Genomic DNA, 20,403 nt, shown 5'->3' on the forward strand with positions numbered 1-20,403 from the left:
GCTGTTTAAAGGAACAGTCATCTTAGTGTATGTCAACTTCTGACCCACTGGAATTGTCATACAGTGAAATAATGTGTCTGTAAACAATTGTTGGAAAAATGACTTGTCATGCACAAAGTAGATGTCCTAACCGACTTGCCAAAACTTTAGTTTGTTAACAAAAAAATTGTGGAGTGGTTGAAAAATAATTTTTAATGACTCCAACCTAACTTCCGACTTCAACTGTACATACAACGTTCATTAAGGTATGTCATCAAAATTCAACTGTAATTACAAAATATTTTAAAAATAAGAATAGGCTTTTACAACTTCAATTCTTCTTGCATACATTCCACTAAGTCTATAGCCTAATAAGCATTTGGCTGTGCCTGCTATAAAATCTGCTAAACTGTGTATGGACCAATAAACTGATTTGAATACAGGAACAGTCAGAATGGGAACAAATTAAAAGCTTGCAAGAAAAGGGGAAAGACCAGTGAGAACCTGAGCTACTGCGTGAAGACTAGGATTTATCTTTGCTCGTAGCTATGTATGGTATGTATGTCTGTGTCATGTGAGGGTGTGATTGTCCCTCAGCCCTGTTTGCAGCCACAGCAGCATGTTGTCCAGTCTTTCCAGCCCCTGCCTATCCTTGTCACCGTGGGGGCAGCTATTGACTGCCTGGCTCACAGGAGACATGTCTATAGTGTCGTCCTCCTCACAAAGGTCTGAGAGCTGACATCCATCACAGGGTCCTACAGACAGAGTGAGTATTTAAAAATAAATGTAAAAACAAATTTTATATATATATAATCTGCCTAATAGTACATTCAGTTACTTTCCAGTCAAAAAGCTGAGCTGAGAGGGACCACGTGGTGGCTCTAACTTCCTCCAGCTCCTCCATTTCAATCTCATCCTCTTTGTCCTCGTCTTCCCCAAGTAGCACATAAAGGGAATCATGAATGGAAGGGAATTGTACAAGTTCTCAATCGGCTTGCAAGGCGGCAAAGTTACATTTTATTATCCAAAGGTTTTCATTTGAGAACATATAACAATGTAATCTGATAGTCCATAACTGAAATAATGTGATGTATGCATGTAAGTAGCTGTCATGAACCAGCTACACCAGGATAGTTTAGTTACAAAGCTGACTACCAGCATTAGATTTCAGAAGTCATTATAGATAGGTATATGCTTTTTGTTGTTGGACATAACACTAAAATCACCAAGAAATCAGCTTTGTTGTTGTTGGAAAATCTGTTCCCAAGTATTCCCATGCATAAATAGGCACATTTGTGATCATATCCCATTGTAAACTAGGTTTGAAATGATTCTGTTTTTGTCTAATTCTATGTCTGTTAGGGATTCAGCCGCTCAAGGACAAATTGTCCCATGGCTAAGTGTAATTGGGGACCTCTGTCATAAGGGTTTTGCTTCAGGCTTAGGCTACATATTATGTTTTTATGTAGTTAGCAAGCTAGATAATTACTATAGCTTGTCTACTCGCCTTGTTATCAATTTCATTTCACAGACTAATCAATCTGAAAAAATAAAGTAAAAACAAATTGTTTCTCACCTTTATTGATTACCTAATCTCAGTAACTGAGCTGTCAGTTGTGAGAAATTTTTCAGGTCCAGTAGAGGAAAGGTGTCTGCCAGTGGCAGCATTCACTTTCAGTATCCACGCTAAAACTCACATTTTGCTCACTCCTATCAGTGAGGCATTGGCGTCAGTCGTTAGTATGGAAATTCAAGATGGCGCTACCCAGACTTCTAATAAACATTGTTCAAGATCAAAATACTAAATATAGAGATCTTTCTGTTACAAGCACATGTTTAGTATTAGTGGATTGAAAACATCTCTTTGCTTAGATCTACTTCCTGAAGTGTTTCCATTACCCTTTAACAACCTAAGTCACAAATATACTAACCAGCAAGCTACCATCAGCCCTCCAAAAGATCACTAGCTACGGTTTAATTTTGGTTTAGTATTAATGTTAATATTAGACATAGCTATGACATGACCCCAACGTGCATTTTAGTTTTCTCACAAATACTTTTTTTTTATTGTACGTTTTGATGCCTGAAATATGATGGAATGGTCACTCAGAATAGTCTGCAGTACATAGGCAAGTCTCCCACATCAACAATAATATTTAGCTTAAAAAGCTTTGTTGTCATGTCCTCTGCTCTGCAATTACATTTTCTTTAGAGTAATCAATGCCAGGTCTCCCCATCCAACAATTTCTTGCTTCAAATGCAAAGTTTTCATGTCCCCTGTTATTTTGTCTTGCCCATTCACCCTCTGAAGGGCACACATACACAATTTGTCTCTGCTTAAAAATCCTAATTTAACTGGTCTTCTCCCCTTTATCTACACTGATGGAAGTGGATTTAAGGAGTGTGCACAGTTATGAACTTCAAGTTGTTAATAAACCAATTAGGCACATTTGGGCAGTCTTTACAAAATGTTGATCTGAAATGCAATGGTTCATTGGATCAGTCTAAAATTATGCCCATACACTGCTGCCATCTAGTGGCCAAAATCTAAGCCCCCTGGGCTGGAATAATACATTATGGCTTTTCTCTTGCATTTCAAAGATGATGGTACAAAAATTATTTTTATTTTTTTCTTCTTTGTATTATGTTTTACCAGATCCGATGTTATATTCTCCAACATTAATTTCACATTTCCACAAACTTCAGTGTTTCCTTTCAAATGGTATGAAGAATATCCTTATATCCTTGCTTCAGGTCCTGGGCTACAGGCAGTTAGATTTGGGTATGTCATTTTAGGCCAATTTTTTTTTTTTTTTAAAGGGGCGGATCCTCTAGTGGTTTTAACAAATTACATCAATAAGAGATCATAGCTTTCACCTGGATTCACCTTTATTTAACTAGGCAAGTCGGTTTAAGAACAAATTCATATTTTCAATGACGGCCTAGGAACAGTGGGTTAACTGCCTTGTTCAGGGGCAGAACAACAGATTTTTATCTTGTCAGCTCGGGGATTCGATCTTGCAATCTTTCGGTTACTAGTCCAATGCTCTAACCACTAGGCTACCTGCCGCCCATAAATTGAAGAATGGCAGGACAGGAACATCAAGTCACTAAGTGCACAGCCTCCTGCCATGTGAGATTGTTGTTGCTAGAGGATTGTTTTGTAATGGAAACGGGCCAAGCATAACCAAATCTGGTCAGATTCCCTGTCGAGCCTAGGACAGGACATCCAAAAAGCCTGAAACCGATGAGTGTGAAACTAACCGGCTAACCCAAGAGGTTATCTTAACAGAAAAAGGTGAGCCTTAGAATAACTACCCTTGCCTGGGTAGGCCTATATCCGAAGGGGTACAGGCCTATCTTGTGATCAGATGCTTGTAGAAAATGCGTTGAGGTGTCCTGTACTTTAAACCTGCTGAATGTCTCTGTTCAGATTACCATAGCCTAAATCAGCTGTCTATCAGGCCAGGGGATTTCTCTGCTTGGTTTGAGCTCTCCTCCTGGTCTTGGTTTGCCACTCCTTTCCATCACTGTCCCTGGCAGCGTCGATGGACAGTCGTGAACCAGGTGGTGTCACCAGTATGAATTATCCCCTCCACATACTGTAGCTGTTGTGACTGTCTCACTTTGTATTGAGTGAAAGTGTTCCTATGTCTTTAGGCTTATGTCTTGTGATAACTAGACCCATGAAATAAGTTATTTTGATTGTTTAGCTTTATAAGTGAAATGTTAGAAAACCTGATGTAGTCTGTCTGTACGCAGGGAAGTGTTTGACAGCAGAAGATTAACCTGTTGGGATGAAGCACCATCTGACAACTGCTACATTGAGGCCATTTTGTTTTCCTGTTGATTGAGTGGAGAGAGCAGTGGAGTTGAAGGCACAGGATTTTTTAAAGCTTTTAAAGATTTTTTAAACTTCTTAAAGCGTTGTTGTTGAAGGGCTTGTACGTAAGCATTTCACTTACGTAAGTCTGTTGTAGACAGCTCTTAGAGGGCGACTTCAATTTAAATGTTTCGTCAATTCAGGAAGTTACTTTAAAAATGTTCCATCTGGAAAATTATGTATGTATTTTCAGTTTGTTTCAAATGATTATCCTGTTCTATCTTGAGTTAGTGTATTTAAAATGGAATGATCCCACTACTGCTGATGGAGATGGATTCTGTTGTAACATTCCAGACTTTGATCTGCCTAGTGTTATGTTAACTGCCTCTTGTCACAATGACTCATGCCTTGGTGAGGCACTTACCATTATTACAATTCAGTTGTTACTTCCTTTGAGCCCTCTCGGCAAGATGGCAAAGGGAGCTTCTGTCTGCAACGTCATTCTGTGTAGTTTTGTCATTGTCTTGATTTTAGTAGGTTCAGGTGAGGTTAGGGTAATTTCGCGTTAGATATTAAATTCACACACACAAATATCCAGCTGTTGTTTTGAAAAAGCTTTGCCTATGTTTTAAGGCAGTGGTTTCCAACTCCAGTCCTCTTGTACCCTCAACAGTACATGTTTTATTGTAGTCCCAGACAAGCACACCAGAAACTTTTTCCATATCATTGATTTGACAATGGTGTTTTTTTTTAATGCTGATTTTATTTTATTTGAGCAAGAGGTGATAAAGTCGATGCTTAATCAATAGTCAGAATGTCATTGTTTTAAGGCAAGCAGACCAACACGGCTAAGGCGCAGGCATTTCATGTCTACACCCACACCTCAAGCCTTCACAGATGGCTGACATCCGTATCAAAGATGAAATTTGTATGCAAATTCAACAATATGATTCGCTCTGCCCATGCTCAGACAGTAAGATGGCATTGTGACTGTATGAGACACTGCAGTAGCCGGAAGGCACACTAGGTCCCAACTAGAGGTCGGCCGATTAATCAGAATGGCCGATTAATTAGGGCTGTTTTCATAACAATCAGAAATCTATTTTTGGGTGCCTATTTGCCAATATTTTATTTATTAATTATTCTTTAAAATAAATATATATTTATCTTTATTTAACTAGGCAAGTCAGTTAACTGCCTCGTTCAGGGGCAGAACGACAGATTTTCACCTTGTCAGCTCGGGGGATCCAAACTTGCAATCTTAAAGTTAACTAGCCAACGCAATAACGACCTGCCTCTCTCGTTGCACTCCACAAGGAGACTGCCTGTTACGCGAATGCAGTAAGCCAATGTAAGTTGCTAGCATTAAACTTATCTTATTAAAAAACAATCAATCATAATCACTAGTTAACTACACATCGTTGATATTACTAGATATTATCTAGCTTTTCCTGCGTTGCATATAATCTGACTGAGCATCTAAGTATCTGAGCGGTGGTAGGCAGAAGCAGGCGCATAAACATTAATTCAAACAGCACTTTAGTGCGTTTTGCCAGCAGCTCTTCGTTGTGCCTCAAGCATTGCGCTGTTTATGACTTCAAGCCTATCAATTCCCGAGATGAGGCTGGTGTAACCGAAGTGAAATGGCTAGCTAGTTAGCACGTGCTAATAGCGTTTCAAACGTCACTCACTCTGAGCCTTGCAGTGGTTGTTTCCCTTGCTCTGCATGGGTAACGCTGCTTCGAGGGTGGCTGTTGTCGTTGTGTTCCTTGTTCGAGCCCAGGTAGGGGCGAGGAGAGGGACGGAAGCTATACTGTTCCACTGGCAATACTAAAGTGCCTATAAGAACATCCAATAGTCAAAGGTTAATGAAATACAAATGGTATAGAGGGAAATAGTCCTATAATTCCTATAATAACTACAACCTAAAACTTCTTACCTGGGAATATTGAAGACTCGTGTTAAAAGGAACCACCAGCTTTCATATGTTCTGAGCAAGGAACTGAAAAGTTAGCTTTCTTACATGGCACATATTGCACTTTTATTTTCTTCTCAAACACTTTGTTTTTGCATTATTTAAACCAAATTGAACATGTTTCATTATTTACTTGAGGCTAAATTGATTTTATTGATGTATTATATTAAGTTAAAATAAGTGTTCATTCAGTATTGTTGTCATTGTTACAAATACATTGTTAAAAATCGGCCGATTTTTAATCGGTATTGTGTTTTTTGGTCCTCCAATAATCGGTATCGGCGTTTAAAAATCATAATCGGTCGACCTCTAGTCCTAACCAGTTGTCTGTTTCCATATGCTTACTCAGTAAGATCTACAGAACAATCTATTGCCAACCTGTATACATGTATATAAGCACTGTAACCTGAAACTTTTATGTACAGGCAGCCCAATTCTGATCTTTTTTTTCACTAATTGGTACTTTGACCATTCAGATCAGCTCTTCTATGAAACTATGTGAATGGTCAAAAGAGCAATTTGTGGAAAAAAGATCAGAATTGGGCTGCCTATGTAAATGCAGCCTCTGCCACCCTGGCCTCTGGTTTAAATAACAAGCCCTTCTCATTCCTATCCCTTAACTTCTTGGCGCACCCATCCCGTTAGCGGGATCATTTTCGTCAACATCCGCTGAATTGCAGAGCGCCAAATTCAAATTAAATTACTAAAAATATTTAATTTTCATGAGATCACAAGTGCAATATAGCAAAATACAGCCTAGCTTGTTGTTAATCCACCTGGCATGTCAGATTTCAAAAAAGCTTTACAGCAAAAGCTATCCAAGCATTTGTTAGGACATCTCTCTCAGCACACAAAATATTACAAACAGCTAGCAGCCAAGTAGATTGGTCAGAAAAGCAATAAAATGAATCGCTTACCTTTGATCTTCGGATGTTTGCACTCACGAGACTCCCAGTTACACAATAAATGTTCCATTTGTTCGATAAAGATTATTTTTATATCCAAAAACCTCCATTTGGTTGGTGTATTTTGTCCAGAAATCCACAGGATCGCGCAGGTCATAATGGGCAGACGAAAATTCCAAATGGTATCCGTAAAGTTCGTAGAAGCATGTTAAACATTTTTTATAATCAATCCTCAGGTTGTTTTTACAATAAATAATCTGTAATATTTAAACCGGACCGTAGCTTTTTCAATAGGAGAGAGAGAGAGAGAATGTCTGCTCCAAGCTGTTGCGCATGCAAAACTCTGCCGGCACCCAGACATCCACTGACGCGAAGAGATCGTTCTCGCTAATTTTTCAGAATAAAAGCCTGAAACTGTCTAAAGACTGTTCACACCATGTGGAAGCCATAGAGAAAGGAATCTGGTTGATATCCCTTTAAATGGAGGGAAGGCATGCAATGGAACAGAGGATTCAGGAAAAACACAACTTCCTGCTTAGATTTTCCTCAGGTTTACACCTGCAATATCAGTTCTGTTTTACTCAGACAATATTTTGACAGTTTTGGAAACTTTAGAGTGTTTTCTATCCTAATCTGACAATTATATGCATATTCTAGATTCTGGGCCTGAGAAATGGGCAGTTTCATTTGGGTACATTTTTCATCCAAACATCACAATACTGCACAATACATTGCAGACAGGGTCTCTCTGTCAAAGTCCTCCTAACCTATATCCTTCTCCCATCTTCCCTCCTGTCAATACCACACTGCCCTGTTGTGAAACCTCTGTCAACATCTCCTGTTCTCTTTCAATGCCAGTACCGCTTAGAGGTTAGGTGAGGCAGTACTTTGTGGTCAATAGGAATCTGGCGAGGTGGAAGTCAATGACTTGGGTGTGTTTTAGTCATCCTACCTCGTCTCCGTTGTGCTCGCTACTTGCTTTCAACACTGCCACCAACACAACCCCTTTATCACTTCTGGAGATCAGATAAGAGAAAATCACATGTTTGTGTTTGAATAAGGTATTGATAGTGTAATGGATTGGAACTCGAGTCTCAATGGAGTCGTGAGTTTCTCAAATGACCATAACCTGTCAAACTCCCAGGATTTCAGCAGATTAAGTTCAAAGTAAGTAGCATCGAATAGCCCCCTTAATGTGCAACTTTTCAGGGAAGTTAGGAACAAATATACAGGCAGTTAGAAAAGCTAAGGCAAGTTTTTTTCAAACAGAAATTTGCATCCTGTAGTACTAACTCAAAAAAGTTCTGGGACACTAAAGTCCATGGAGAATAAGAGCAGCACCTCCCAGCTGCCCACTGCTCTGAGGCTAGGAAACACGGTCACCACCGATAAATCCACTATAATTGAGAATTTCAATAAGCATTTCTCTACGGCTGGCCATGCTTTCCACATGGCTACCCCTACCCCGGTCAACTGCCCGGCACCCTCCACAGCAACCCTCCAAAGCCCCCACCATTTCTCCTTTACCCAAATCCAGATAGCTGATGTTCTGAAAGAGCTGCAAAATCTGGACCCCTACAAATCAGCCGGGCTAGACAATCTGGACCCTCTCTTGCTTAAATTATCTGCCGAAATTGTTGCAACTCCTATTACTAGCCTGTTCAACCTCTCTTTCGTATCATCTGAGATTCCCAAAGATTGGAAAGCTGCCGCAGTCATCCCCCTCTTCAAAGGGGGTGACACTCTAGACCTGCTACAGACTTATATCTATCCTACCCTGTCTTCGAAAGCCAAGTTAACAAACAGATTACTGACCATTTCAAATCCCACCATACCTTCTCTATGCAATCTGGTTTCAGAGCTGGTCATGGGTGCACCTCAGCCACGCTCAAGGTTCTAAACGACATTATAACCTCCATCGATAAGAGATATGACTGTGCAGCCATATTCAACGACCTGGCCAAGGCTTTCGACTCTGTCAATCACAACATTCTTATTGGCAGACTCGACAGCCTTGGTTTCTCAAATGATTGCCTCGCCTGGTTTACCAACTACGTCTCTGATAGAGTTCAGTGTGTCAAATCGGAGGGCCTGTTGTCTGGACCTCTAACAGTCTCTGGGTGTGCCACAGGGTTCAATTCTCGGGCCGATTCTCTTTTCTGTATACATCAATGATGTTGCTTTTGCTGCTGGTGATTCTCTGATCAACCTCTATGCAGAAGACACAATTCTGTATACTTCTGGCCCTTCTTTGGACACTGTTAACTAACCTCCAGACGAGCTTCAATGCCATACAACTCTCCTTCCGTGGCCTCCAACTGCTCTTAAACGCAAGTAAAACTAAATGCATGCTATTCAATCAATCACTGCCCGCACCTGCTCGCCCGTCCAGCATCACTACTCTGGACGGCTCTGACTTAGAATACGTGGACAACTACAAATACCTAGGTGTCTGGTTAGACTGAACTCTCCTTCCAGACTCACATTAAGCATCTCCAATCCAAAATTAAATCTAGAATCGGCTTCCTATATCGCAACAAAGCATCCTTCACTCATGCTGCCAAACATACCCTCGTACAACTGACCATCCTAGCGATACTCGACTTCGGTGATGTCATCTATAAAATAGCCTCCAACACTCTACTCAACAAACTGGATGCAGTCTATCACAGTGCCATCTGTTTTGTCACCAAAGCCCCATATACTACCCACCATTGCGACCTGTACGCTCTCGTTGGCTGGCCCTCGCTTCATACTCATCGCCAAACCCACTGGCTACAGGTTATCTACAAGTCTCTGCTAGGTAAAGCCCCGCCTTATCTCAGCTCACTGGTCACCATAGCAGCACCCACTCGTAGCACGCGCTCCAGCAGATATATCTCACTGGTCACCCCCAAAGCCAATTCCTCCTTTGGTCATCTTTCCTTCCAGTTCTCTGCTGCCCATGACTGGAACGAATTGCAAATATCTCTGAAGCTGGAGATTCCCATCTCCCTCGCTAGATTTAAGAACCAGCTATCAGAGCAGCTCACAGATCACTGCACCTGTTCATAGCCCATCTGTAAACAGCCCATCTATCTACCTCATTCCCATACTGTATTTATTTATTTTGCTCCTTTTGCACCACAGTATCTCTACTTGCACATCCATCTTTTGCACATCTACCATTCCAGTGTTTAATTGCCATATTGTAATTACTTCGCCACCATGGCCTATTTATTGCTTTAACTCCCTTATTTGACCTTATTTGCACTCACTGTATATAGACTTTTTCTTTTTTTTTTCTACTGTATTGACTATGTTTTGTTCTTTCCATGTGTAACTCTGTATGTTGAACTGCTATGCTCTATCTTGGCCAGGTCGCAGTTGCAAATGAGAACTTGTTCTCAACTAGCCTACCTGATTAAATAAAGGTGAAATAAAAAATGTTTTAAAAAGTTGCAGCGATGAGACAAGACAGTAACTACTACTAATTGGAGACCACGAAATTGGTGAGAGAAAGGTGTAAAAAAATAAATAAGACAATGTGTTTAAACATGTAATCTGTGAATGCCTGAAATCAATTATCTTGTTGTTGTTACCCAAATGATGTTGCTACTGTGACATACAGGCATGACTGATGGCCATGAAAAACCCATGTTTTAAGTTGGCAAGAAATAGTCATGCATGTTCATAAAATATGCTGTGCATATATCAGCACATCTCTTAATTTTAGATAAAAGATTATCACTTATCTTAGGTAGGAAAATGAAATGTGTTTATCTGAGGGTAGCCTTTGAAATGTGGAACTTACACAATTGTCAATAACTTAATAAAACATCTGATTGTCTTAATAAAAAGCTTATGGATATAACGACTAGATTAATTAGTTGAAACAAACAGCAGAAAATGTCTGTACTTTTTTTATTTGAATCCAAATATGAAAGTGGGCTTGATGGGTATGCTTACCTTAAAGCTCCTAACCTGCTGCGTAAATTCTCCTAACCTGATAGGAAATTTCAATTTTAACATAAGTTGTATCCCATCTAGACAACCCTATAATGGTCCCACATGATCTTGCCTCCTACCTGCTTTCCATCTTTGAGGACATGTATTTTCATTGTTCGAGCGACCATTCGACTATATTCTCAATATAATAGAACGTCTTGGACCTAACGAAGCAGCTTCTTTCAAACACTTAATTCTCTTACTCTCCATTCTCTCCTGCAGCTTAGCTACTGAAGTCCTGATCAGGATTCGCGGTCTGTCAATGAGGAACTACAGGCTCATCTTTTGCCATAACCTGAAGCAGCCATAGATGACCATTCGATTCACTGCTAGTGAGTGGTGCTGAAGATAAGGTGAACTACTGGGAGTTTTAAGTGCTGAACGGTGAGTACAACAACATATAGGTTTGTGTGCGCATTGAGCTAACATTTTTGTCCACATGTTTAGAACAAATGGAGAGCCACAACACACTGATGTGGTTGAATAGAGGCTGCAGTCAGTCATTGATGTGTGAATGGGTCAGATCTGGATTTGTTTTCAGACTAATATGCCCTAGGCTGACCTGTATTATAAACTGGGTTGTTCGATCCCTGAATGCTGATTGGCTGACAGCCGTGGTATATTGGACCGTATACCACGGGTATGACAACACTTATTTTTACAGCTGTAATTGTTGGTAATCAGTTTATAATAGCAAATATGCACCTCTGGCGTTTATGGTATATTGGCAATATACCACGGCTAAGGTCTGTATCCAGGCACTGTGCGTAAGAACAGCCCTTAGCCGTGGTATTTTGGCTGTATACCGCACCCCCCCCCCAAGCATTATTGCTTAAGTAGAGCCATTCTTTAGGGAGGTCGCTGGCCTGGGTAGTGTTTGTTTAATAGGGCACAGAACACTGAAACCATCACTGAAATGTGGCCTAGCTAGCGCTCCAAGCCCAAGCACCTGCACCCATTAACATTGTAACTATCTATGCTTGTTCTGATGGCTGTCATGCACATGACACTAATTAATAACCCACTCACTCCGAGCTAGCTGGAACCTGATAACAACTACACTGGCTCAGCGCTAGCTGGGTCTGATAACCACACTGACTGCCCTGTGTGTGTTTAGATATGTATGTTGGATGGAGAACACAGCCCGTGACAGTGTCTCTCCCTCTGTCTCTCTCTCCGGTGTGTGTTTGGTGGCGGACATCCAGACCTTCGGAAGCAGCTCGGCTGTGGAAGCGATGAGGAAGAGCCTCTCTCCTTCCCCCAGCAACTCCCTGACACCAGCCAGGGTTTTTGGGGTTCCCCTAGATGAGGTGCAGCAGAGTGGCCAGCCAGGCCAGGAGGTCCCCCTACTGGTCAGGCACATCGTAGAGTACGTCGAAGAGCATGGTGAGTGGAACATTCACAAGCTGTATTTCTAACTAGAGACTCATTCCTCAGGCATCAAACGGGAGCCAGTACTTTGTCCAGTAGTTTATTTCCTGGTTGTCTATCGACCGAGAGCAACACAGGAGAGCTGCACAGATTGGACCTCCAAAATACATGCTCTCTCTCTGGCAAATTAATCACCTCATTGAGCATCACATTTACCTTAATGTATATTTTTATGTGCACTGTAAATCCCATTAATCTTTAGATAAACATGTACCTGTTGTCATTTCAGCCTCTATCAATCCCCACTGGCGACACTTCGACCTGTCGTTATTTCAGCTTCTGTAATCAATCCCCACTGGCGACACTTCGACCTGTCGTTATTTCAGCTTCTGTAATCAATCCCCACTGGCGACGATTCTACTTGATTGACATAACCTGCACCCTATCATCGGTGTATTTATTATTTAGGAAGAATCTGCTCATGTTCCATATAGCCTAGCCGAACTACTGGCCGAAAAATAAACATTTACAGTCATGACTGTCCTCCTTGCAACACGATAAACCAAACATGTAGTTGAGAGATCTTCTCACATGCTTCTTCCGTTGCATAGCTTTTTTTCACCAACCTCTACTCCTTTTAAACTATGAAAGGATGGGCATAGGGGGGAAAATGAGCTAGTCAAGCCAATGCAGGCATAATGCTGCAACTCTACAGGCATAAACATCCATTCAGTTCCTATTACCATGACTGAGATTCTCACTTCCTCCTATGCATTTCAACTTGTTTTATCTCCAGGTAGCTTATCAGTCAACTAAATTCCATTTGACATCAGGTGTAATACATCACACACACCTTTCATTCACCTGCCAGTATTAATGATAATTGTGCTGTCCAGAAATGAATGTCTGTTTGCACTCACAACGGGATTCCATCACTGTAACGTAAGACCTCTGTGTGCATCAGGAGACCAGGCCAGCGAAATGCTGCTGGAGCCCTAGTGGGGTTTTATAGGCTGGGAGGGGAGGTGAGCAGGGGGCCTGCTGCTGGAGTCCCAGTGGGGTTTTATAGGCTGGGAGGGGAGGTGAGCAAGGGGCCTGCTGCTGGTGTCCCAGTGGGGTTTTATAGGCTGGGAGGGGAGGTGAGCAAGGGGCCTGCTGCTGGTGTCCCAGTGGGGTTTTATAGGCTGGGAGGGGAGGTGAGCAAGGGGCCTGCTGCTGGTGTCCCAGTGGGGTTTTATAGGCTGGGAGGGGAGGTGAGCAAGGGGCCTGCTGCTGGTGTCCCAGTGGGGTTTTATAGGCTGGGAGGGGAGGTGAGCAAGGGGCCTGCTGCTGGTGTCCCAGTGGGGTTTTATAGGCTGGGCGGGGAGGTGAGCAAGGGGCCTGCTGCTGGAGTCCCAGCAGGGTTAGTTAGGCTGGGTATGGAGGGGAGGTGGGCAGGGGGCCTGGTCTGGGCAGGGGGCCTGGTCTGGGCAGGGGGCCTGGTCTGGGCAGGGGGCCTGGTCTGGGCAGGGGGCCTGGTCTGGGCAGGGGGCCTGGTCTGGGCAGGGGGCCTGGTCTGGGCAGGGGGCCTGGTCTGGGCAGGGGGCCTGGTCTGGGCAGGGGGCCTGGTCTGGGCAGGGGGCCTGGTCTGGGCAGGGGGCCTGGTCTGGGCCAGGTCACCAACAAGAGCGCTCTCCCTTACAGTTACCGCCCACTGTTTTCTTTAACCAGGCAGCTCACTATGAACAAAGCCTAGTGGCAGATCTCCTCATTCACTGTGGTGAAACAACCCAGAGTTGTGGAATGACATGACAGTGTAATGATTGCGTTCTTTGTTTCCTGGTTGTGGACTTCCATGTGTACAGTACACACCCCCTGCTTCAATAGTGGTAATTGATTCAACGGACAGGCCATGATGTCATCTGGCTGCTGCATCTGGAAACAGAGGATGCCACTAACACAACCACCAACACTCACTGAAAGGGATGGTTGGTAAAATAAAATTCCTTCCTCCCCAACATTAATACGCTCTGTGATTGAGCTGGTAGTACATCTGCACAAATTGTAGTACCACTACAAATCTAGGAAATGGTGCAATTTCACCCATTTGAGAAATGACAAGTTGAGAAGTTTATTTGTGTAATTAAATCACTGTGGGATCTGTTTGAAAAAGTCAAGCGGCCATTCTACTCATTCAAAGCGAATTAATGCTGTATTCACAGTCCTCATTGAAATGGTCCATAGAGGATTCATTCATCAAGAACTGTTAAGCGGAGTGAGCCAGTGATTGACTACTATCCTCTGTGCCTCTGTTGCTCTCAGGGCGTCTGGATCTGGAGGGGCTGTTCCTGGTCAACGGTAATGCGGAGCGAGTGGAGTGGCTACGGCAGCGCTATGACTCTGGGGAGGAGGTGGACCTGGAGAAAGAGGCTGACCTGGCCTCGGCCGTCAGCCTGCTCCGTCTCTTCCTGCAGGAGCTCCCAGAACCCATCATCCCTGCAGGCATGCAGGCCCACATCCTGCAGCTCTACCAAGGTATGTTTATCTTAGTCCTCTTCATCATTCACCTCTCTACTGTCCCCTACCTCTTCATCCTCCTGTTGATGTTCTGTGGATCTGACCTGTACTCCCGATAAAGGTGATTCACATTATTCCTTCTCTAGCTTTCCACCTGCCCTCTCACCTTACTTTCTTCCCTTGGCAGCATCATCTATAAACCCTTGTTGTTGTGTGTTGTCCAGACTACAGCAGTGAGGAGGAGCTCGCCCGCAACATGAAGTACTTCCTCCAGCAGCTGCCTCAGGTCAACTACAGCCTGCTGCGCTTCCTGTGCCGCTTCCTGTCCAGCGTGGCCTCGCTCCAGGAGGAGAGCTGGAGCGTTGGAGCCCTCGCTGCCGTCTTCGGACCTGACGTCTTCCAGTACGACCAACAATAGTGACAGCACATCAACTATCCATCCTAAATACCTCAGGCCTGTAGTACTTGTTCATACCTGCATATCCATGGCTCTTTCACTTTGCTGCCACTTTTGCTCAGAAGTGGTTATAGAGCACAAATTATATTTAATTATAAACTGGGTGGTTCGAGCCCTGAATGCTGATTTGCTGAATGCTGTGGTATGAGACCGTATGACACAAATATATTTTTACTGCTCTAATTATGTTTGTAACCAGTTTATAATGGGGGGCGGCAGGGTAGCCTAGTGGTTAGAGCGTTGGACTAGTAACCGAAAGGTTGCAAGTTCAAATCCCCGAGCTGACAAGGTACAAATCTGTACTGGCAGTTATACAGACAGACAGCCAGGCAGTTAACCCGTCCCAACAGTTGTTCCTAGGCCGTCATTGAAAAGAAGAATTTGTTCTTAACTGACTTGCCTAATTAAACAAAGGTAAAATAAAAAATAATGACAATACGGCACCTCGGGGGTTGTATACAGTATGGCCAATATACCACGGCTAAAAATAATAAAATAATCTTCTAGACTCGAGATCATCTGTAGCCAATGTTCTGAAAACGGCCGTGTTCTGTTGACTTTAGGGAGATAACAGCCGTTCTGTCAATGCCAGAATCTAATTATAATACCACTAGCCGTATACGTGTTTGAAATGCATATTTCAAATCAAAATCAAATGTTTGTCACATGCGCCGAATATAGCAGGTGTAGACCTTACCGTGAAATGCTTAACTTACAAGCCCTCAACCAGCAATGCAGTTCAAGAAATGGAGTTAAGAAAATATTTACTAAATAAACTAATGTAAAAAATAAAAGTAACAATAACAAGGCTTTATCATTGTGTACTTACTAACATGTATTAGTCATCTGATGTGAAGTCAGATGACTATCTGAAGTCAAACATAATGATGCAATAAGCTACTGTATTTTTGTACGGTGTGATGGTTGGGATAACAGCTGATCTGAAGTCATTTCCCCTCTGTTTTTGTACTGTAGTTTACACATGGACGTAAAAGTCCTTTCAGTTATGAATGTTCATCACAGCTGATCTGAGGTCATTTCTTGCCTGTACTGTAGTTTAGACACTGATGTGTGTTTATGATAACGGCTGATCTGAGGTCATATTTTCTGTAACTCTAGTTTAGACACAGATGTGGAGGACCTGAAGGAGCAGGAGTCAGTGAGCCGCATCCTGGCGGAGCTGCTGGAGAATCAGGAAGAGTTCTTTGACTCAGAGGACGATGACGTTTCTACCACCAACGACTACAGTTCCATCAACGAACAGGTAAGGCCCTTCTCTCCGTTTTCCGCTCAAAATGTCTTCTATTCTGAGACTAATATTCAACCTAACTCACCCTATTGCATGGGTTAACGGCTAAAAGCTTTGAGGTAGGGAGCCCGTATGTCAAGGCAAAATCGTCTTTGGTTGTTATTACCTAATTGGGTAACTCCCTTCTGCCCTGCATGTGTTGAGCTGAAAATATGTTCTGTTGTATTTCAGTAATGAGGAAGTAGAAGGGTTTAACGTTATTCCAGCCACTCTTGAGTCTGGCACTACCATGGAAAAGGAGAGATTATGAAACAGATTCTGGAATTACTGCAGTGTTGCTTTTGAAGGCAGTCTAAATGTTGAATATTGTTTCTTGGCCCCAAGCCAAAGACCACTTGAGAGCATAGAGAAAGTAAAGGGGTGTTGAGGAGTTCTGTCTGCTACCTGTCTGCATACCTGTCTGTCTGTATGGCTGGCTGTCTGCATACCTGCCTGTCTGTATGGCTGGCTGGCTGCATACCTGGCTGTCTGTATGGCTGGCTGGCTGCATACCTGGCTGTCTGTATGGCTGGCTGGCTGCATACCTGGCTGGCTGTCTGTATGGCTGGCTGGCTGCATACCTGGCTGGCTGGCTGCATACCTGGCTGGCTGTCTGTATGGCTGGCTGGCTGCATACCTGGCTGGCTGTCTGTATGGCTGGCTGGCTGCATACCTGGCTGGCTGTCTGTATGGCTGGCTGGCTGCATGGCTGGCTGCATACCTGGCTGGCTGGCTGTCTGTATGTATGGCTGGCTGGCTGTATGTATGGCTGGCTGGCTGCATGGCTGGCTGGCTGGCTGCATAGCTGGCTGGCTGGCTGTATGTATGGCTGGCTGGCTGGCTGCATACCTGGCTGTCTGTATGTATGGCTGGCTGCATACCTGGCTGGCTGGCTGTATGTATGGCTGGCTGGCTGGCTGCATACCTGGCTGTCTCTGTCTGTATGTATGGCTGGCTGTCTGTCTGTATGGCTGGCTGCATACCTGGCTGTCTGTCTGTATGGCTGGCTGGCTGGCTGGCTGCATACCTGGCTGGCTGTATGTATGGCTGGCTGGCTGGCTGCATACCTGGCTGTCTCTGTCTGTATGGCTGGCTGGCTGCATACCTGGCTGTCTGGCTGCATACCTGGCTGTCTCTGTCTGTATGTATGGCTGTCTGTCTGTCTGTATGGCTGGCTGGCTGCATACCTGGCTGTCTGTGGCTGGCTGGCTGCATACCTGGCTGTCTGTCTGTATGGCTGGCTGGCTGGCTGCATAGCTGGCTGTCTGTCTGTATGGCTGGCTGGCTGGCTGCATAGCTGGCTGTCTCTGTCTGTATGGCTGGCTGGCTGGCTGCATAGCTGGCTGTCTCTGTCTGTATGGCTGGCTGGCTGCATACCTGTCTGTCTGTATGGCTGGCTGGCTGGCTGCATACCTGGCTGTCTGTCTGTATGGCTGGCTGGCTGCATACCTGGCTGTCTGTATGGCTGGCTGGCTGGCTGCATACCTGGCTGTCTGTCTGTATGGCTGGCTGCATACCTGGCTGTCTGTCTGTCTGTATGGCTGGCTGGCTGGCTGGCTGGTTGCATACCTGGCTGTCTGTCTGTATGCCTGGCTGGCTGGCTGCATACCTGGCTGTCTGTATGGCTGGCTGCATACCTGGCTGCATACCTGTATGGCTGTCTGTCTTTGTATAATAGGGATGGTTGCTCGAAGTAGCCAGCATTAGTGGTAAAATGGGTGTTCAGGAGTTCCTCTCGGCCATGTCTCCCTAGCATCCACAGAACACACACACATCAGTCTTAAGATCAGCGTTGAGGACAGTACCAGTCAAAAGTTTGGACACCTACTCATTCGAGTGTTTCATTGTCTTTTTACTATTTTCTACATTGTAGAATAATAGTGAAGACATCAAAACTATGAAATAACACATGGAATCATGTACAGTCATGGCCCAAAATTTTGAGAATGACACAAATATTAATTTTCACAAAGTTTGCTGCTTCAGTGGTTTTTAGATTTTTTTTTTGTCAGATGTTACTATGGAATACTGAAGTATAATTACAAGGCTTTTATTGACAATTACATGAAGTTCATGCAAGAGTCATTATTTGTAGTGTTGACCCTTTTTCAAGACCTCTGCAATCCGCCCTGCCATGCTGTCAATTACATTCTGGGCCACATCCTGACTAATGGCAGCCCATTCTTGCATAATCAATGCTTGGAGTTTGTCAGAATTTGTGGGGTTTTGTTTGTCCACTCGCCTCTTGAGGATTGACCACGAGTTCTCAATAGGATTACGGTCTGGGGAGTTTCCTGGCCATGGACCCAAAATATTGATGTTTTGTTCCCTGAGCCATCACTTTTTTTCCTTATGGCAAAGTGCTCCATCATGCTGGAAAAGGCATTGTCACCAAACTGTTCCTGGATGGTTGGGAGAAGTTGCTCTCGGAGGATGTGTTGGTACCATTCTTTATTCATGGCTGTGTTCTTAGGCAAAATTGTGAGTGAGCCCACTCCCTTGGCTGAGAAGCAACCCCACACATGAATGGTCTCAGGATGCTTTACTGTTGGCATGACACAGGACTGATGGTAGCGCTCACCTTGTCTTCTCCGGACAATCTTTTTTCCGGATGCCCCAAACAATCAGAAAGGGGATTCATCACAGAAAATGACTTTACCCCAGTCCTCAACAGTCCAATCCCTGTACCTTTTTGCAGAATATCAGTCTGTCCCTGATGTTTTTCCTGGAGAGAAGTGGCTTCTTTGCTGCCTTTCTTGACACCAGGCCATCCTCCAACAGTCTTCGCCTCACTGTGCATGCCGATGCACCTGCCTGCTGCCATTCCTGAGAAAGCTCTGTACTGGTGGTGCCCTGATCCCACAGCTGAATCAACTTTGAACTCAATCAGCATGACAGAGTGATCTACAGCCTTGTCCTCGTCAACATTCACACCTGTGTTAACGAGAGAATCATTGACATGTCAGCTGGTCCTTTTGTGGCAGGGCTGAAATGCAGTAGAAATGTTTTGGGGGGATTCAGTTCATTTGCATGGCAAAGAGGGACTTTGCAATTAATTGCAGTTGATCTGGTCACTCTTCATAACATTCTGGAGTATATTCAAATTGCCATCATACAAACTGAGGCAGCAGACTTTGAAAACGTATATTTGTCATTCTCAACTTTTGGCCACGACTGTAGTAACCAGAAAAGTGTTAAACAAATCAAAAAATATATTTTGTATTTGAGATTCTTCAAAATAGCCACCTTTTGCTTTGTTGACAGTTTTGCACACTCTTGGCATTCTCTTAATCAGCTTCTTGAGGTAGTCACCTGGAATGCATTTCAATTAACATGTGATGAAACTGGCTCTCATGAGGACCGCCACAGGAAAGGAAGAACCGGAGTTACCTCTGCTGCAGAGGATAAGTTCATTATAGTTACCAGCCTCAGAAATTGCAGCCCAAATAAATGCTTCACAGAGTAACAGACACATCTCAACATCAACTATTCAGAGGAGACTGCATGAATCAGGCCTTCGTGGTTAAATTGCTGCAAAGAAACCACTACTAAAGGACACCAATAAGAAGAAGAGACTTGCTTGGGCCAAGAAACCCGAGCAATGGACATTACACCGATGGAAATCTGGACGATAGTCTGAGTCCAAATTTGATTATTTTGGTTTCAACCGCCGTGTCTTTGAGACGCGGAGTAGGTGAACGGATCATCTCTGCATGTGTGGTTCCCACCGTGAAGCATGGGGGTGTGATGGTGTGGGGGTGCTTTTCTGGTGACACTGTCAGTGATTGATTTTTATTTATTTTTTAAAATAATTTAAAATTGAATTCAAGGCACACTTAACCAGCATGGCTACCACAGCATTCTGCAGCGATATGCCAACCCATCTGGTTTGGGCTTAGTGGTCCTATCATTTGTTTTTCAACACCTCCAGGCTGTGTAAGGGCAATTTGACCAAGGAGGAGAGTGATGGAGTGTTGCATCAGATGACCTGGCCTCAACCCAATTGAGATGGTTTTGGATGAGTTGGACCACAGAGTGAAGGAAAAGCACCAACAAGTGCTCAGCATATGTGGGAACTCCCAACACTGTTGAAAAAGCATTCCAGGTGAAGCTGGTTGAGAG

At 43.7% G+C, this 20,403-nt stretch overlaps 1 protein-coding gene across 5 annotated transcripts in view; it reads left to right on the forward strand.

The window, feature by feature from the left end:
- LOC112256053 (protein FAM13B) overlaps positions 1–20,403 on the forward strand; it is a 63,150-nt gene that overhangs the window by 6,610 nt on the left and 36,137 nt on the right. For 4 of the 5 annotated variants that reach the window (XM_024429003.2, XM_024429002.2, XM_024429005.2 and 1 more), the window contains exons 2-6: positions 10,892–11,053; positions 11,875–12,055; positions 14,342–14,554; positions 14,761–14,938; positions 16,113–16,257. In XM_024429003.2, the coding sequence (XP_024284771.1) occupies positions 11,905–12,055; positions 14,342–14,554; positions 14,761–14,938; positions 16,113–16,257 (687 nt within the window). In that variant the 5' untranslated portion in view covers positions 10,892–11,053; positions 11,875–11,904. Of the gene's footprint in view, positions 1–576; positions 746–10,891; positions 11,054–11,874; positions 12,056–14,341; positions 14,555–14,760; positions 14,939–16,112; positions 16,258–20,403 lie in introns of all 5 variants that reach the window. The other variant, XM_024429001.2, reaches the window with a different exon arrangement.

This window comes from Oncorhynchus tshawytscha, linkage group LG08 (assembly GCF_018296145.1).
Source record: "Oncorhynchus tshawytscha isolate Ot180627B linkage group LG08, Otsh_v2.0, whole genome shotgun sequence".
Classification (NCBI taxonomy): Eukaryota; Metazoa; Chordata; class Actinopteri; order Salmoniformes; family Salmonidae; genus Oncorhynchus; species Oncorhynchus tshawytscha.